The 19,697-nt window shown below is 48.0% G+C and overlaps 1 protein-coding gene across 1 annotated transcript in view; it reads left to right on the forward strand.

The window, feature by feature from the left end:
• Nucleotides 1-19,697, forward strand: part of LOC140403216 (uncharacterized) — a 220,242-nt gene that overhangs the window by 194,266 nt on the left and 6,279 nt on the right. Inside the window, exons 9-12 of the mRNA XM_072490975.1 lie at nucleotides 4,436-4,726; nucleotides 7,733-8,014; nucleotides 10,871-11,152; nucleotides 15,173-15,454. Coding sequence (XP_072347076.1) covers nucleotides 4,436-4,726; nucleotides 7,733-8,014; nucleotides 10,871-11,152; nucleotides 15,173-15,454 — 1,137 coding nt within the window. The remainder of the gene's footprint in view (nucleotides 1-4,435; nucleotides 4,727-7,732; nucleotides 8,015-10,870; nucleotides 11,153-15,172; nucleotides 15,455-19,697) is intronic.

Consider the following 19,697-nt stretch of genomic DNA (forward strand, 5'->3'; position numbering starts at 1 on the left):
AAGAACATGAGGAATTGCTGCAGGAATAGAAACAACTCCTTGAGCCAGTTTTCTTTACTATTTAACGGGATGTGGGGGTCACTGGTAACACCCACATTTGCTGCCCAACTATAATTGCCCTTGAAGGGAGTGCCTTGCTCGACTATTTCAGAACACTGTTAAGAGCCAGTCAGCCACATTGCTGTGGGTCTGGAATCACATGCAGGCCAGACGAGGTAAGGACAGCAGATTTCCTTCCCTAAAGGACATTAGTGAACCAGATGGGTGTTTAGAACAATCAATGATAGTTTCATGGGCAGCATTACTGAGACTAGTTTTTAATTCGCCACAGAATCTGTAGAATCCCTCCAGTGCAGAAGGAGGCCATTTGGCTTATCAAGTTTGCACCAACCCGCCAAAAGAGCACTCAACCTAGACTCCACCCACACAATGACATCACTGAAGCCATGTGATAAGACAAAAACCTTTCTAAAGGGGACACTCCCATGACAATATTACTAAGTACTGTATCTTCATTCAGGATATTCTTTCAGGCAATGCAAAGACACTAGACTTTGTATTGACAAATGAGAGGGGCGATATTGTTGGAGAGGACAGTGTGAAACAGATTGGTAAGCTCGAGGAAATACTTGTTAGGAAGGAAGATGTGTTGGGCATTTTGAAAAACCTGAGGATAGACAAGTCCCCCGGGCCTGACGGGATATATCCAAGGATTCTATGGGAAGCAAGAGATGAAATTGCAGAGCCGTTGGCAATGATCTTTTCGTCCTCACTGTCAACAGGGGTGGTACCAGGGGATTGGAGAGTGGAGAATGTCGTGCCCCTGTTCAAAAAACGAACTAGGGATAACCCTGGGAATTACAGGCCAGTTAGTCTTACTTCGGTGGTAGGCAAAGTAATGGAAAGGGTACTGAAGGATAGGATTTCTGAGCATCTGGAAAGACACTGCTTGATTAGGGATAGTCAGCACGGATTTGTGAGGGGTAGGTCTTGCCTTACAAATCTTATTGAATTCTTTGAGGAGGTGACCAAGCATGTGGATGAAGGTAAAGCAGTGGATGTAGTGTACATGGATTTTAGTAAGGCATTTGATAAAGTTCCCCATGGTAGGCACAAGTAAGGAGGCATGGGATAGTGGGAAATTTGGCCAGTTGGATGACGAACTTGCTAACCGATAGAAGTCAGAGAGTGGTGGTAGATGGCAAATATTCAGCCTGGATCCCCGTTACCAGTGGTGTACCGCAGGGATCAGTTCTGGGTCCTCTGCTGTTTGTGATTTTCATTAATGACTTGGATGAGGGAGTTGAAGGGTGGGTCAGTAAATTTGCAGACGATACGAAGATTGGTGGAGTTGTGGATAGTAAGGAGGGCTGTTGTCGGCTGCAAAGAGACATAGATAGGATGCAGAGCTGGGCTGAGAAGTGGCAGATGGAGTTTAACCCTGAAAAGTGTGAGGTTGTCCATTTTGGAAGGACAAATATGAATGCGGAATACAGGGTTAACGGTAGAGTTCTTGGCATTGTGGAGGAGCAGAGAGACCTTGGGGTCTATGTTCATACATCTTTGAAAGTTGCCACTCAAGTGGATAGAGCTGTGAAGAAGGCCTATGGTGTGCTCGCGTTCATTAACAGAAGGATTGAATTTAAGAGCCGTGAGGTGATGATGTAGCTGTACAAAACTTTGGTAAGGCCACATTTGGAGTACTGTGTACAGTTCTGGTCGCCTCATTTTAGGAAGGATGTGGAAGCTCTGGAAAAGGTGCAAAGAAGATTTACCAGGATGTTGCCTGGAATGGAGAGTAGGTCTTACGAGGAAAGGTTGAGGGTGCTAGGCCTTTTCTCATTAGAGCGGAGAAGGATGAGGGGCGACTTGATAGAGGTTTATAAGATGATCAGGGGAATAGATAGAATAGACAGTCAGAGACTTTTTCCCCAGGTGGAACACACCATTACAAGGGGACATAAATGAAAGGTGGAAGATATAGGAGGGATATCAGAGGTAGGTTCTTTACCCAGAGAGTAGTGGGGGCATGGAATGCACTGCCTGTGGAAGTAGTTGAGTCGGAAACATTAGGGACCTTCAAGCAGCTGTTGGATAGGTACATGGATTACGGGAAAATGATATAGTGTAGATTTATTTGTTCTTAAGGGCAGCACGGTAGCATTGTGGATAGCACAATTGCTTCACAGATCTATGGTCCCAGGTTCTATTCCGGCTTGGGTCACTGTCTGTGCGGAGTCTGCACGTCCTCCCCGTGTCTGCGTGGGTTTCCTCCGGGTGCTCCGGTTTCCTCCCACAGTCCAAAGATGTGCGGGTTAGGTGAATTGGCCAATGATAAATTGCCCTTAATGTCCAAATTGCCCTTGGTGTTGGGTGGAGGTGTTGAGTTTGGGTATGGTGCTCTTTCCAAGAGCCGGTGCAGACTCAAAGGGCCGAATGGCCTCCTTCTGCACTGTAAATTCAATGATAATCTATGATTAATCTAGGACAAAGGTTTGGCACAACATCGTGGGCCGAAGGGCCTGTTCTGTGCTGTATTTTCTATGTTCTATGTTCTATGTAGACACTGGGAGATAAGATAGTGATAGTGTTGAGGGTTGTTACAGGTTACAACAGGACATTGACAGGATGCAGAGCTGAGCTAAGAAGTGGCAGATGGAGTTCAACCTAGATAAATGTGAAGTGATTCATTTTCAAAGGTCGAATTTGAATGCTGAATACAGAGTTAAAGGCAGATTCTTGGAAATGTGGAGGGATAGAGGGATCTTGGAGACCACGTACATAGATCCCTCAAAGTTGCCACCCAGGTTGATAGGGTTGTTAAGAAGGTGTATAGTGTATTGGCTTTCATTAACAGGGGGATTGAGTTTTAGAGCCGCGAAGTTTTGCTGCAGCTTTATAAAGCCCTGGTTAGACCACACTTGGAATATTTCGGCAGCACAGTAGCACAGTGGTTAGCACTGTGGCTTCACAGCTCCAGAGTCCCAGGTTCGATTCCCCGCTGGGTCACTGTCTGTGCGGAGTCTGCACGTTCTCCCCGTGTCTGCGTGGGTTTCCTCCGGGTGCTCCGGTTTCCTCCCACAGTCCAAAGACATGCAGGTTAGGTGGATTGGCCATGATATTGGCCCTTAGTGACCAAAAAAGGTTAGGAGGGGTTATTGGGTTACGGGGGTAGGGTGGAAGTGAGGGCTTAAGTGGGTTGGTGCAGACTTGATGGGCCGAATGGCCTCCTTCTGCACTGTATGTTCTATGTTCTATGTTCTATTGTGTCCAGTTCTGGTCGCCTCATTACAGGAAGGATGTTGATGCTTTGGAGAGGGTGCAGAGGAGATTTACCAGGATGCTGCCTGGACTGGAGGGCATGTCTTATGAAGAAAGGTTGAGGCAGTTAGGGCTTTTCTCAATGGAGCGAAGAAGGCAGAGAGGTGACTTGATAGAGGTGTACAAGGTGATGAGAGGCAGGGATAGAGTGGATAGCCAGAGACCTTTCCCCAGGGTGGAAATGACTGTCACGAGGGGACATAATTTTAAGGTGATTGGAGGAAGGTATAGGGGAGATGTCAGAGGTCGGTTCTTTACACAGAGAGTGGTGGGTGTGTGGAATGCACTGCCAGCAGAGGTGGTGGAGTCAGAGTCATTAGGGACATTTAAGCGACTCTTGGACAGGCACATGGACAGCAGTAAATTGAAGGGGTGTAGGTTAGGTTGATCTTAGATTAGGATAAATGGTCGGCACAACATTGTGGGCCGAAGGGCCTGTACTGTGCTCTACTGTTCTATGTTCTATGTTTTAAGATGAGTGGAACAAGGTTTTGATGCAAATTGCTTTTCCCTCTGCTCGATTGCAACACACAAATTGGTGCAAAGAATGTTTATCTGCAGACTGGCCCAGGCGCTGATATTATTATCCCTCTCCTGCGTTTCTCAGATTGCAGCCTGAGGTTTCCTAACAGTGACAGCGATGTCTCAAGGAAATCCATTTGGCTGCTTTGCACATCTCAGTGTCCAGAGGAGGTGATGGTCACGGAGCAGGTCAGCCAATCTCATGATGCAGGGAGAATAAAACCCACTTGAAAGATTGACAGCCTGAATCCCACACACTGAAATCCAAGCCTCAACTGGGATGGTGTAGACAGATGCAATTATAGATCACAGTGAAGGTAAATTAGTGAGTCCATAAGCTTGTAATACTCATAGTGACTGGTGCAAAGGTAGTAGAGTTGAATATTTGGGCTGTCTGAAGAGTAGCAAGAATTAATTTCAAAACGAAAGCGTGTGACCTGATGGTGGCTCCAGTTTTCTCGCCGTGACCAAGTGTGATGGAATTCTGGGATGTGTGTATAGGGCTACATGCTCAATTTTCGGCTCTGTCCATTGGGAACTAAAACACATCGCAGCAAATCAAAATGAAGCAAATTTCTTGTCTGTGTTACAGCTTTTATGGATCCGCCAAGAATCTTTGACCAAAGGCCCGTCGAAGTGAAGCAAGAAGTGACGTTGACATGCGAGGTCTCAAATGTTTACCCCGTTGACAAGATGAGAGTAAGATTGTTTCAGGATGGTGAAGAATTGAATTCAACCACATGGTTAAATGACAATACTGTCCGGCAAACAGCAGCATGGACACCACAGGTGGCTGGTCCCACAGAGATCGTCTGTACAGCTCACTTTGAGGAGTATCCATCAGTTCCACCAAAGAATAGCAGCATTTTCATTGTGGTGTATGGTAAGAATCCGATTTATCAGAGGCATTGCAATCAGAAAGCATTCAGATCGTTCATGGTAGTCAGAATTGCAGAGTGTCAGATTTACATCATTTCAAACAAACACATCCCTCCCAATGAGTCAGAAATTTACTGACATGTTTCCATATTCAGATAATTAACTTGAGTGGAACATAAAAGATGGCTAATTGGGCGGAATGGCCTGTTGCTGGTCCATATATCCTATATAATCAAAGAGAAGCAGCTTCAGGGGGTATTTGTGACACTCACTATTCTGATTATAAGGGAATGTTGCTGCCACTCGGTATTCCAGGATTATAAGAAAGCAGTGACTGTGCCGTTTGGAATGTAAACACAATGATCTGCTTCACATAACATTCTGTTCAGTCATGAAGATCAGGACAGAGCAATATCTCAGCTATTCCAATCAATTTCACAAACAAATCATCTATCAGATGGTCATTTAATCGAAGTGATTAAAATTCCCGATCGGCAAATATTCCTCTGAGCTGCTGAGGTACAATGATACGCAGGGGTCAGGACTGCAGCCTATAGGAAGAAACAATGACCACCACAAGTAACATTGCCGTCAAGACGTGGACCATGCAGCAATTTAAAAAGTACTGGCCAGTGAAAGAAGCAGAACAGCAAACAGCATCAGAGGAAACATTGCTAACTGCCCTGAGACAGTGCATTCTCTGAATGTATTTCTGTTGCATCAACATGTAACATGTGTCATAATATACACCAGTATATCATGGTGCAGACACACACTGATGGACACACAGTGGGACCAATCAACACACACAACACCGCAGCCAATCACCAGTGAGAGCACACGCACTATAAGGACAGGGGGCATCAGAGTTCCCACTCATTCGAGTTGCAGCTAGCTAGGAGGACAGAGCTCACAGCCTGCAGCACAGATATTCACCATGTGCTGAGTGCATCGACTGGTTAGGACAAGGCAAAGGTCTTTAGTTAAAGCTGGTATCGTGTTAACCCACAGTCAGAGTATGTTAAACAGTTAATGATTCAATAAAATCATTCAATAATTCAACAGTTAATGATACAACACTATTTCAAGTGTTGGTGACCTGTATGTGTTCCACGGATCCAGAACACCCAACACAATATGATACCAGGAGTTGAGGGATATTAGCACTTCTTAGACCTACCTGCAAGTGATCTGCCTTCCGCCAGCATTCCGTCATCCTGCAACATGGACAACATCAGCCCGCCGCCGCCGCTCCGCATCGCCGGCAACCTAGGGGTCAACTGGAAGATATTCAAACAGTGCTTCCAGCTCTTCCTTGAGGCCACAGACAGGGAGGGCACCTCGGACACCAGGAAGATCGCTCTCCTCCTCTCCACGGCCGGGGACCATGCCATCCACATTTTCAATTCTCTCACCTTTGTGGATGATGAAGATAAAACAAAGTTCAAGACGGTCCTCCTCAAATTTGACACTCGCTGCAGCATAGAGGTGAATGAAAGTTTTGAGCGCTACGTGTTCCAGCAGAGTTTGCAGGGTAAGGACGAACCTTTCCAATTCTTTCTCACGCACCTCCGCATCCTTGCGCAATCTTGCAGCTACAAGCCCACCTCCGACTCCATGATACGCGACCAGACCGTTTTCGGTGTTCAGTCGGACCCCCTACGTCAGCAGCTCCTCGAAGTAAAGCAGCTCACCCGAGCGACCGCCATCGAGACCTGAGTCTTACACGAAAACGCCACCAGTCGGTATTCCCACATCCAAGCGGCTGAAACGGCGCGGCAAGGTCCCCACGAGGCGGAACGGGTCCAAGTGATTGAGCAACTCCAGGGCCTCAGCCTGGATGAGGGCGGCCATTTTGCGCGCTTTTCGCCGACTCCCGCACTTGTGCGCACCAAACGAGGGGACGGCGACGGCGAAGAATGTAATGCGCAGGCGCGCACCATGCACGACCGCACCGCGCATGCACGGTGGAGCAGCGAACGTGCTGACGCTACGACGTGTGGCAACTGTGGCTCCGCCCATTTAAAACGGCAATGCCCTGCCAAATCTCGACAATGCCTACGATGTGGCAAACTTGGCCACTATGCTGCCTGTTGTCGAACAGCTCAGCCTGCCAATTCATATCACTTCAGCCAGCCTCGCAGGAATGTCCGGGCAATTCAACCCACGGTCACCGAGTCCGATTCCGACCTCCCACACAGCAGTGACACCGAGGACCCGAAGGGGCCTTTTCGAGTCGGTGTCGTGACAAAAAACAGGCTGTCCCCGAATCGAAGATACCAGCCGCTGTCGGTGTACAGCATCGATCCAGACGATGAGCGGTGTGCCACCCTGACGGTCAACCGCTGAGAGGCCTGGATAGAGTGGGTGTGGAGAGCATGTTTCCTCTAGTTGGAGACACTAGAACCCGAGGGCACAGCCTCAGACTGAAAGAACAATTCTTTAAAACTGAGATGAGGAGGGCTTTCTTCAGCCAGATGGTGGTGAATCTGTAAAACTCATTTCCACAGGAGGCTGTGGTGGTCAAGTCACTGAGGGTCTTTCAGACAGAGATAGACAGGTTCATGATTAATCAGGGGTTAGGGGTTATGGGGAGAAGCAGGAGAATGGGGATGAGAAAATAACAGCCACAATTGAATGGCAGAGCAGACTCGATGGGCCGAATGGCCTATTTCTGCTCCTATATCTTATGGTCCTATTGCATGATCCAAAGATGAATATGTTAATCGTTGTGTTCAATAGCTCCAGTCGCTGTTCTGGATGCCGAAGGAGCACCTCGATCCAATATGATGGGCTGTGCACTCCCAGCACCATATTGCATCTGAGGTGCCGTTTAGCACCATTGAGTTTCCCGGCTTCGGTTTCTGTACAAAGTGTGGAATGTGTCCCACACTGACACGGCTGGAATTGGGAACTCACTGGCAATGGGGCTGAACTTGTGTCCCACCCCTGCTGTGCTGATTCTCCAAACACCTTCCCATTTTCATATTGTTTCACATTTCTTTTCCAGATAAACCAGGAGACACAACCATATCAGTAAATAACAAAACTGTGTCAGGGTTTCCAGTAACCGTCAGGAAAGGTGATGAGGTTACAATGATCTGCAATTCCAATGGAAATCCCACACCTACATTAAAGTGGGAAGATCCCAGTAACAGCAGCAATGTTGAGATTGGTTCCCCTGGAGTCCTCCGTATTTCCCACGCAACATCAGGACATCAAGGAATTTATAAATGTAGAGCAACCAATCGATATGGAATTGAAGAGAAGGAAGTGGACATCAGGGTCACAGGTCAGTTTGTAACATTGGTCAGAGTTCAATGAATAAATAATTAATCTTTTGAGGATTGAAACAGCATTTCAGTCACTCCATTTTGATCCAGAGGGTCACATTGTGTTACAACATTCTGTTATTTATTTATTTTGATTGTCTCCTGTTCCACTCCATCCTTGCTGATGAAGGGACAAATGGATAAACCACTCCCAGCCTCTAACAATGCTGCTCTGTAACTAGCCTCTGGGACATGAGTACGAGTGATCCAGAGTGACACTCTCTTCCTCTTGTTCCTCTTTGTGTGTAGAAGCACCTTCCTCCCACTCTGTTTGCCCAGACTGTCCGAGCAATAACACTGCAGGAGGAGAGGTACAGCTGTGAATCCACACAGTGCCGGTCCATGGTGCGAGGTGTTGGCAGCTCAGTGAACTGCAGTACATGGCTGGGCTTCAATTCTCATAGTGACGGGGAAGTGGGGCCAATCACAATGTGTTATGGTTGTAACAGTTTGGAAACAATCAAAGTTGGTGCAACACCAGCACCAAAATCTCCTTCTCAGCAATCAGAATATAGTTTCCACAGACAGAAAAAGAGCTGCAGAATGTTCACATGTTAATCATCAGCTTCAATGACCAACTAGCATCTAACCTGTAAGTACCAGGGGATTGGAGAGTGGTGAATGTCGTGCCCCTGTTCAAACAAGGGACTAGGGATAACCCTGGGAATTACAGGCCAGTTAGTCTTACTTCGGTGGTAGGCAAAGTCATGGAAAGGGTACTGAAGGATAGGATTTCTGAGCATCTGGAAAGACACTGCTTGATTAGGGATAGTCAGCACGGATTTGTGAGGGGTAGGTCTTGCCTTACAAGTCTTATTGAATTCTTTGAGGAGGTGACCAAGCATGTGGATGAAGATAAAGCAGTGGATGTAGTGTACGTGGATTTTAGTAAGGCATTTGATAAGGTTCCCCATGGTAGGCTTTTGCAGAAAGTAAGGAGGCATGGGATAGTGGGAAATTTGGCCAGTTGGATAACGAACTGGCTAACCGATAGAAGTCAGAGAGTGGTGGTAGATGGCAAATATTCAGCCTGGATCCCAGTTACCAGTGGTGTACCGCAGGGATCAGTTCTGGGTCCTCTGCTGTTTGTGATTTTCATTAATGCCTTGGATGAGGGAGTTGAAGGGTGGGTCAGTAAATTTGCAGACGATACGAAGATCGGTGGAGTTGTGGATAGTAAGGAGGGCTGTTGTCGGCTGCAAAGAGACATAGATAGGATGCAGAGCTGGGCTGAGAAGTGGCAGATGGAGTTTAACCCTGAAAAGTGTGAGGTTGTCCATTTTGGAAGGACAAATATGAATGCGGAATACAGGGTTAATGGTAGAGTTCTTGGCAATGTGGAGGAGCAGAGAGATCTTGGGGTCTATGTTCATACATCTTTGAAAGTTGCCACTCAAGTGGATAGAGCTGTGAAGAAGGCCTATGGTGTGCTTGCGTTCATTAACAGAGGGATTGAATTTAAGAGCCGTGAGGTGATGATGCAGCTGTACAAAACTTTGGTAAGGCCACATTTGGAGTACTGTGTACAGTTCTGGTCGCCTCATTTTAGGAAGGATGTGGAAGCTTTGGAAAAGGTGCAAAGAAGATTTACCAGGATGTTGCCTGGAATGGAGAGTAGGTCTTACGAGGAAAGGTTGAGGGTGCTAGGCCTTTTCTCATTAGAACGGAGAAGGATGAGGGGCGACTTGATAGAGGTTTATAAGATGATCAGGGGAATAGATAGAGTAGACAGTCAGAGACTTTTTCCCCGGGTGGAACAAACCATTACAAGGGGACATAAATTTAAGGTGAAAGGTGGAAGATATAGGAGGGATATCAGAGGTAGGTTCTTTACCCAGAGAGTAGTGGGAGCATGGAATGCATTGCCTGTGGAAGTAGTTGAGTCGGAAACATTAGGGACCTTCAAGCAGCTATTGGATAGGTACATGGATTACGGGAAAATTATATAGTGTAGATTTATTTGTTCTTAAGGGCAGCATGGTAGCATTGTGGATAGCACAATTGCTTCACAGCTCCAGGGTCCCAGGTTCGATTCCGGCTTGGGTCACTGTCTGTGCGGAGTCTGCACGTCCTCCCCGTGTCTGCGTGGGTTTCCTCCGGGTGCTCCGGTTTCCTCCCACAGTCCAAAGATGTGCAGGTTAGGTGGATTGGCCATGATAAATTGCTCTTAGTGTCCAAAAGTGCCCTTGGTGTTGGGTGGAGGTGTTGAGTTTGGGTGGGGTGCTCTTTCCAAGAGCCGGTGCAGACTCAAAGGGCCGAATGGCCTCCTTCTGCACTGTAAATTCAATGATAATCTATGATTAATCTAGGACAAAGGTTCGGCACAACATCGTGGGCCGAAGGGCATGTTCTGTGCTGTATTTTCTATGTTCTATGTACTGGATAAGTCCTTTAAATAGTGCTGGTGAAAAGCCCAGTGCTGCCTGGTAGCACCAGGAGTTGCTGCGTGAGTTTATCACTCCAACACTGGGACACTGCAATGTCACAAAAGGTTTATACAAAGAGAATAAAATCCTATTTAGAATATTAAATGTATTGTTTTAAATAGCTCCAGTCGCTGTTCTGGATGCCGAAGGAGCAGCTCGATCCAATATGATGGGCTGTGCACTCCCAGCACCATATTGCATCTGAGGTGCCGTTTAGCACCATTGAGTTTCCCGGCTTCGGTTTCTGTACAAAGTGTGGAATGTGTCCCACACTGACACGGCTGGAATTGGGAACTCACTGGCAATGGGGCTGAACTTGTGTCCCACCCCTGCTGTGCTGATTCTCCAAACACCTTCCCATTTTCATATTGTTTCACATTTCTTTTCCAGATAAACCAGGAGACACAACCATATCAGTAAATAACAAAACTGTGTCAGGGTTTCCAGTAACCGTCAGGAAAGGTGATGAGGTTACAATGATCTGCAATTCCAATGGAAATCCCACACCTACATTAAAGTGGGAAGATCCCAGTAACAGCAGCAATGTTGAGATTGGTTCCTCTGGAGTCCTCCGTATTTCCCACGCAACATCAGGACATCAAGGAATTTATAAATGTAGAGCAACCAATCGATATGGAATTGAAGAGAAGGAAGTGGACATCAGGGTCACAGGTCAGTTTGTTTCTTGGTCAGAATTCAATGAATAAATAATTAATCTTTTGAGGATTGAAATATTATATCAGTTTGTTAATGTTGGTTTACAAAAGTCTGTTGTCATGAGAATGTCACTTTAAGAAATGTCTGTCTGCTCATGTTACTGCAGTGGTATCAGAGTGTGGGTGGAGCTGAGCTCTGGCTCTGCTTTTTAGTTTCACTTTGAGAAAAGCTTGGGTGTGTCTGTGTTTTTTTGGTTTCGTTTTTTTCAGTGTTGGAGCTGAAGCCAGACAGGTGTACTGTTGTTCTCTCTGCCATGAAAAGACTATCTCTTGATCATTTGGTGAATTCAGAATTATAAATGTTTTCAGCAGTGAATGCACAGGTTTAGCACAGGGCTAGATCGCTGGCTATGAAAGCAGACCAAGGCAGGCCAACAGCACGGTTCAATTCCCGTACCAGCCTCCCCGAACAGGCGCCGGAATGTGGCGACTAGGGGCTTTTCACAGTAACTTCATTTGAAGCCTACTTGTGACAATAAGCGATTCTCATTTCATTTCAAGTAAACCTGATGTGCTTCTGTTAAAACTTGTTTCTTTTGTCTTCTGGTTGTTGTTTGGGAAGTTATTAAGGATTACTTAGTGTTTTATTCTTTGGGGGTTGTATTTGAATTAATGGTTGCTAAGATGTTCACTGTATGTTTTAAAAAGGTTAACTTGAGTTCATAGAATAAACATTGTTTTGCTTTAAAAAATACTTTTCCATTTCTGCTGTCCCACACCTGTAGAGTGGGCCGTGTGCTCCCCATACCACAATCAAGTAAACGTTGTGGGTCAGGTGAACTCCAAGATACACTTTGGGGTTCTCTAAACCCTGGCCCATAACACTGTCTGTATTTATTTTGTGTAAAACTCCAGTTCACGCACGTCAGTATTCACACAGGAAAAGGACAATGTTGTCGAGGAGAATACTGAGATTCAGGCTACTAGACTAGAAGGGCTTGAGGTTCATAAGGAGGAGGTGTTAACAATTCTGGAAAGGGTGAAAATAGATAAGTCCCCTGGGCCGGATGGGATTTATCCTAGGATTCTCTGGGAAGCTAGGGAGGAGGTTGCTGAGCCTTTGGCTTTGATCTTTAAGTCATCTTTGTCTACAGGAATAGTCCCAGAAGACTGGAGGATAGCAAATGTTGTCCCCTTGTTCAAGAAGGGAAGTAGAGACAACCCCAGTAACTATAGACCAGTGAGCCTTACTTCTGTTGTGGGCAAAATCTTGGAAAGGTTTATAAGAGATAGGGTGTAAAATCATCTGGAAATTAATAATTTGATTAATCATAGTCAACACGGTTTTGTGAAGGGTAGGTCATGCCTCACAAACCTTATTGAGTTCTTTGAGAAGGTGACCAAACAGGTGGATGAGGGTAAAGGAGTTGATGTGGTGTATATGGATTTCAGTAAAGCGTTTGATAAGGTTCCCCACGGTAGGCTACTACAGAAAATATGGAGGCATGGGATTCAGGGTGATTTAGCAGTTTGGATCAGAAATTGGCTTTCTGGAAGAAGACAAAGGGTGGTGGTTGATGGGAAGTGTTCAGACTGGAGTCCAGTTACTAGTGGTGTACCACAAGGATCTGTTTTGGGGCCACTGCTGTTTGTCATTTTTATAAATGACCTGGAGGAGGGCGTAGAAGGATGGGTGAGTAAATTTGCAGATGACACTAAAATTGGTGGAGTTGTGGACAGTGCGAAAGGATGTTACAAGTTACAGAGGGACATAGATAAGCTGCAGCGCTGGGCTGAGAGGTGGCAAATGGAGTTTAATGCAGGAAAGTGTGAGGTGATTCATTTTGGAAGGAATAACAGGAAGACAGAGTACTGGGCTAATGGTAAGATTCTTGGCAGTGTGGATGAGCAGAGAGATCTCGGTGTCCATGTACATAGATCCCTGAAAGTTGCCACCCAGGTTGAGAGGGTTGTTAAGAAGGCGTATGGTGTGTTAGCTTTTATTGGCAGAGGCATTGAGTTTCGGAGCCATGAGGTCATGTTGCAGCTGTACAAAACTCTGGTGCGGCCGCATTTGGAGTATTGCGTGCAATTCTGGTCGCCGCATTATAGGAAGGATGTGGAAGCATTGGAAAGGGTGCAGAGGAGATTTACCAGAATGTTGCCTGGTATGGAGGGAAGATCTTATGAGGAAAGGCTGAGGGACTTGAGGCTGTTTTCGTTAGAGAGAAGACGGTTAAGAGGTCACTTAATTGAGGCATACAAGATGATCAGAGGATTGGATAGGGTGGACAGTGAGAGCCTTTTTCCTCGGATGGTGATGTCTAGCACGAGGGGACATAGCTTTAAATTGAGGGGAGATAGATATAGGACAGATGTCAGAGGTAGGTTCTTTACTCAGTAGTAAGGGCTTGGAATGCCCTGCCTGCAACAGTAGTGGACTCGCCAACACTAAGGACATTCAAATGGTCATTGGATAGACATATGGACGATAAGGGAATAGTGTAGATGGGCTTTAGAGTGGTTTCACAGGTCGGCGAAACATCGAGGGCCGAAGGGCCTGTACTGCGCTGTAATGTTCTATGTTCTATATTCTATCCTGACTGATGATGGGACAAATGGGTTCTAGATTTTTGCAGCACAGAGAGAAACCCTTTGGCCCATGCAGGCCATGCCAGGTGTCACGCAACGATCTATTCTAACCTCATTTTCCAGCCCTTGCCTTGTGTGTGACTGTGTTCAAGTGCTCATCTAAATGTTTCTTAAATGTTGTGAGGGTTCCCGCTTCTACCACCCTTTCAGGCAGCGAGTTCCAGATTCCCACGACCGTCTACGTGAAGAGACTTTTCTCAAATGTCCTCAAACATCCGTGACGCTGATCTTAAATCTGTGCCTCCTGGTTATTGACACCTCTACTTGGGGGAAATCTTTCTTCCTATCTAATCTATCTATGTACGTCACAATTTTGTACACCTCAGTCAGGTTCAGAGCTCTGCCTTCTCTGCTCTAAGGAGAACAACCCCAGACAAATCAGCCTCCTGTCAAAGCAGAATTGCTCCAGTCCAGGCAATATCCTGGCGAATCTTCTCTGCAATGCCTCAAGTGCAGTCACACCCTTCCTATAGTGCAACGACCATGGATGGACCATTCTCGGCCTCTAACAATGCTGCTCTGTAACTAGCCTCTGGGACATGAGTACGAGTGATCCAGAGTGACACTCTCTTCCTCTTGTTCCTCTTTGTGTGTAGAAGCACCTTCCTCCCACTCTGTTTGCCCAGACTGTCCGAGCAATAACACTGCAGGAGGAGAGGTACAGCTGTGAATCCACACAGTGCCGGTCCATGGTGCGAGGTGTTGGCAGCTCAGTGAACTGCAGTACATGGCTGGGCTTCAATTCTCATAGTGACGGGGAAGTGGGGCCAATCACAATGTGTTATGGTTGTAACAGTTTGGAAACAATCAAAGTTGGTGCAACACCAGCACCAAAATCTCCTTCTCAGCAATCAGAATATAGTTTCCACAGACAGAAAAAGAGCTGCAGAATGTTCACATGTTAATCATCAGCTTCAATGACCAACTAGCATCTAACCTGTAAGTACTGGATAAGCCCTTTAAATAGTGCTGGTGAAAAGCCCAGTGCTGCCTGGTAGCACCAGGAGTTGCTGCGTGAGTTTATCACTCCAACACTGGGACACTGCAATGTCACAAAAGGTTTATACAGAGACAATAAAATCCTATTTAGAATATTAAATGTATTGTTTTAAATAGCTCCAGTCGCTGTTCTGGATGCCGAAGGAGCAGCTCGATCCAATATGATGGGCTGTGCACTCCCAGCACCATATTGCATCTGAGGTGCCGTTTAGCACCATTGAGTTTCCCGGCTTCGGTTTCTGTACAAAGTGTGGAATGTGTCCCACACTGACACGGCTGGAATTGGGAACTCACTGGCAATGGGGCTGAACTTGTGTCCCACCCCTGCTGTGCTGATTCTCCAAACACCTTCCCATTTTCATATTGTTTCACATTTCTTTTCCAGATAAACCAGGAGACACAACCATATCAGTAAATAACAAAACTGTGTCAGGGTTTCCAGTAACCGTCAGGAAAGGTGATGAGGTTACAATGATCTGCAATTCCAATGGAAATCCCACACCGACATTAAAGTGGGAAGATCCCAGTAACAGCAGCAATGTTGAGATTGGTTCCTCTGGAGTCCTCCGTATTTCCCACGCAACATCAGGACATCAAGGAGTTTATAAATGTAGAGCAACCAATCGATATGGAATTGAAGAGAAGGAAGTGGACATCAGGGTCACAGGTCAGTTTGTAATGTTGGTCAGAATTCAATGAATAAATAGTCAGACTGGGTTTACCCGTCCCGCGACGCTGCAATTGTGAATCACGATCGGGCGCAGTATCGCTCTTCAGCTGAAAATCGAGGTTGGCACTGGATGCCCAACGGAACGCCATGCTCCAAATCCTCGATATCGGTCTGAATGCGTTACACTCCGCTCGCCGGTGTGGGCTTGCAAAATGTACGTGCGCATATGTTAACATCTCATTAGCATCTCATTAATTGGCCCGACCCAGTAGCCGTGGATGGGCTGTTGGATCCGGGTGCCCCCTGGGACTGAGGTATCCCGGCACAGACCGCCAGTGCCGCGGTCTGCAAGGCAGCCTTCAGGTTGTGCACCACACTAACTGCCCACTGTGGCCCCTCGACGCACAGAGTGCCACCGGCCATATTCGTGCCGAGCTGAGGGGAAAGTGGGGGGGGGGGCTGGTACGGTCAAATGTGCTGTTGGGAATCGGAATTGGAGGGGTATGCGGGGGCAGGGGCTGCAGTACAAGCAAGGGCTACCATGTAGCCCTTTGGGATTGCTCACTCTGCTAAAATGTCTGCCCTTAACCCCCTGCAGAAATTGGAATTCGGTATCTAACCAGGATTGGTTGGCATCTGCCTGGTATCCGCATCCATGGCAGACGCAGTGAGGCTTCACGAGCAGGAGCTCCTAAAAGATGGCCCTGCAGAACCGGAGCCTGCCCAAGTGGAGCAGAGGCCAGCTGGTGACGTTGGAGAACCAGCCGTCCAACAGACCAAGGAGGAGGTGGGAAAGAGGCGCCGCAGCAGGTTCCATGGATGCCGACAGAGCCTGTCGTACGAGGACCTGCCCGACTGTGCGTGTCGCCGAGGACTGTGGCTGACCAGTGAGACCGTACGGCATATCTGCCGGATCATGGCACACCTGGAACCGCAGGGGTATGTCGGAGGATACCGGTTCCTGGCTTGCCACCAAGGTGATGGTCGCCCTGAACTTCTTTGCCACGAGGTCCTTGCAGGCGCTGAGTGGCGACCTGCCTCGGATCTCACAGAGCTCCGCGCTCAGGTGCATAAGCATCGTAACGGAGCTCCTATGTGCTCAGGCGGCACAACATGTCCATCTGAATATGGACCGAGCCACCAGGTTGCCTGGGCACCGGAATTCACCGCCATTGCCGAGATGCTCCTGGTCATGGGGTGATCGACGGGACACATGTCCCCCTACGAGAACCGCCGCGAACCCTCAATGTGACCACCAGCTGCACATCATACATGTCTGCACCCGACGCCCATGCTGCAACCAGGAGTGTCATCGAGCGGTGCACTGGCATCCTGAAGATGGACCGCTCTGGAGGGGCCTCCAATACATCCCTAGGAGAGTCTCCCCATCATGGTGATCTGCTGCGTCCTCCACAACATTGCGCAGCAGAGGAGCGACATGCTTGAGGAAGACGCCAGGCCTCAACCAACGAGGAGGATGATGCGGAGGGCAAGGATTAGCAGGGCAAGGGGCTCGGGCAGCCACAGGAAGATACATAACATGTGTGCCAGGGCTGCCGTGCATGGGACAATCTAATCTCCTCCAGGTTCACCAACTAGGCGGCCTGGCCACTGGTAGCTCAAACCTCTAGCACTAACATATGTGTTTCACCCCTGACAACTTAACTGTTGTCTAACTTTCTGACCTTACATGACCTAACACTCCTTTTAGGTGGTCCCCCAGGCAGACATCAGAGGTGGAGGCAGCCTGCAGCTTTTCTCGCCCTGTGCCCTGGGTCCCCTTTGGTGGCCGTCCTCTGGAATGACCAGGCTTTTCTGGCTGTCACGGGGGGTGTGGTGCCACCCGATTATGGCTTTTGTCCATTCGATGCGCCAAGCTCAGGTAGGGGAGATATAGAGGAACTGAGGTGTTCCAGCACCTTTCCTGTGGAAGTCACCAGCATTGCCTCCACCACCTCCTCCTCCCTCGGGGTGCCCAATGGCCCCCAGACTATTCCTTGGGATGGTGTGTGGCCGTAGCGAGCTCCGGGGGGGTCCACCATCACCTGGCAATCCCGCTCTCGTCTCGATCAGGGTTTCCATGCTTGCAGTCATGGAGCACAGGGACTGGGCCACATCCCCCTGTGACTGGCTCAGGTCAGCCAGCGCTAGACCAATGCTTTCGACGCCTGCAGCCGTGACTGGGCCAAGCTCTGAGCGCTGTTGCAATGTCTATGTGGCTCTGCTGTGACATGGCCGCCCTGTCCTGTGCCTCGGCCACCGGCTGCACAGAACGCCCTGGACATCTTGACCCACAGCCAATATATCGCACCCAAGGCCTCCACCATGGATGCCACCAATGTGGTGATGGCCAGGGTTGGACACGCAGTCGGCGCCACCTTCTTCCCCTGCAGGTAGCTGGACTCCTGCGGGGCAGGGTAAGGGGCACCAGCGGGTAAGTAAGTAAGTAAGCAGGGAGGTAAGTTTCTCCTTTAAAAACACTTACCTTCACAGGAGCAGGCCAGTCGATTTCAGCGGGAGCGGTGCGCTAGTGATTTCTGGGAGGTAAGTTTCTCCTTTAAAAAAAACACTTCTTTTCTGTTTTATTTTTTTCGACCCGCAGTCTTCTGGGAAGAACCCCCCCCCCCCCCCCCCCCCCCCAACCAATAAATTCTGGTGGAGAGGAAACCCGAGACACTACACGTGTAGTGTCTCCCACCCGCCCTCCTCCTCTAACCTAATAATAAGATCCATTGGTGTGAGGTAAGTGCCATGTTATATTATTATTAGCATTATTATATTACATTATTAGCATTGCGCAGGTCAAAGAGACACAGCCGGAGTGAGAGAGATACAGACAGTGAGAATTTGGTAGTTTGGTGCAGCGAGGTAACCAGGAAAGGTAAGTGGTTAATCTAATCGTGCTGTTTTTCAGTTAAAAGTGCAGGGTAGTGTCTGATTGGCTGAAGCTGCCCCCACCATAAACTTAAATAAATTAATTAATTAGTGATGGCTGGTCAGGTGATGTGCTTGAGCTGCTTGATGTGGGAGCTGGCAGATCCCATTGCGAGCTGCAGCGACCACATCTGCAGTAAGTGTTGGCTGCTCGAAGAGCTCCGGCTCAGAGTTGATGAGCTGGAGTCTGAGCTTCAAACACTGAGGCACATCCGGGAGGGGGAGACTTACCTGGACACTGTGTTTCAGGAGGCAGTCACACCTGTCAGAGTAAGTAGTTTAAATCCTGCCAGTGGCCAGGGACAGCAGGGTGTGACTGCAAGTCAGGCAGGTAAAGGGAACCAGCAGTCAGGAACTCCGGAGCCTCAGCCCTTGACCCTGTCCAACAGGTATGAGGCACTTGCTCCCTGTGTGGATGGAGAACAGGGATGCAGGAAGGATGAGTCAGCTGACCAAGGCACCATGGTTCAGCAGGCCATTCAAGGGGAGGGAGTAAATAGGCAAGTTGTAGTTGTAGGGGATTCTATTATCAGGGGGATAGATAGTATCCTTTGTGAGCAGGATAAAGAGTCCCACATGGTATGTTGCCTGCCCGGTGCTAGGGTGCGGGACATCTCTGACCGGCTTGAAAGGATACTGGAGAGGGAGGGGGAGGATCCAGTTGTTGTGGTCCATGTCGGTACCAACAACATAGGCAAGTCTAGGAAAGAGGACCTGTTTAGAGATTATAAAGAGCTAGGATTCAAATTAAAAAACAGGTCCTCAAGGGTCATAATCTCCGGATTACTGCCCGAGCCACGTGCAAATTGGCATAGGGAGGCAAGAATAAGGGAAGTTAACACGTGGCTGAAAGAGTGGTGTGGGAATGAGGGGTTCCTTTTCATGGGACACTGGCATCAGTTTTGGGACAGGGGGGACCTATACCGTTGGGATGGTCTCCACCTGAACCGAGCTGGGACCAGTGTTCTGGCGAAAAGAATAAATAGGGTGGTCAATAGGACTTTAAACTAAAGATTGGGGGGGAAGGGAAAGTCAGGGAACCAAGAGGTGAAGTAATCAGTGGGAAGCGTAGCTGCTTAGGAATACAACAAAACACGAACAGACAAAACTCAAGAGTGGTTACGATTGTCCCCATCCCACAAAATATGACACAGTGTATGGAAAGGCTCAGTAAACCAAGGTCCACCACACTAAGAAAACAAAAAGGGACGGCCAATAGAGAATTAAAGGTGCTACATTTAAATGCGCGCAGTGTACGGAACAAGGTTGATGAGCTTGTGGCCCAGATTGTGACTGGCAGGTATGA

Source organism: Scyliorhinus torazame, chromosome 27 (genome assembly GCF_047496885.1).
Source record: "Scyliorhinus torazame isolate Kashiwa2021f chromosome 27, sScyTor2.1, whole genome shotgun sequence".
Taxonomy (NCBI): domain Eukaryota; kingdom Metazoa; phylum Chordata; class Chondrichthyes; order Carcharhiniformes; family Scyliorhinidae; genus Scyliorhinus; species Scyliorhinus torazame.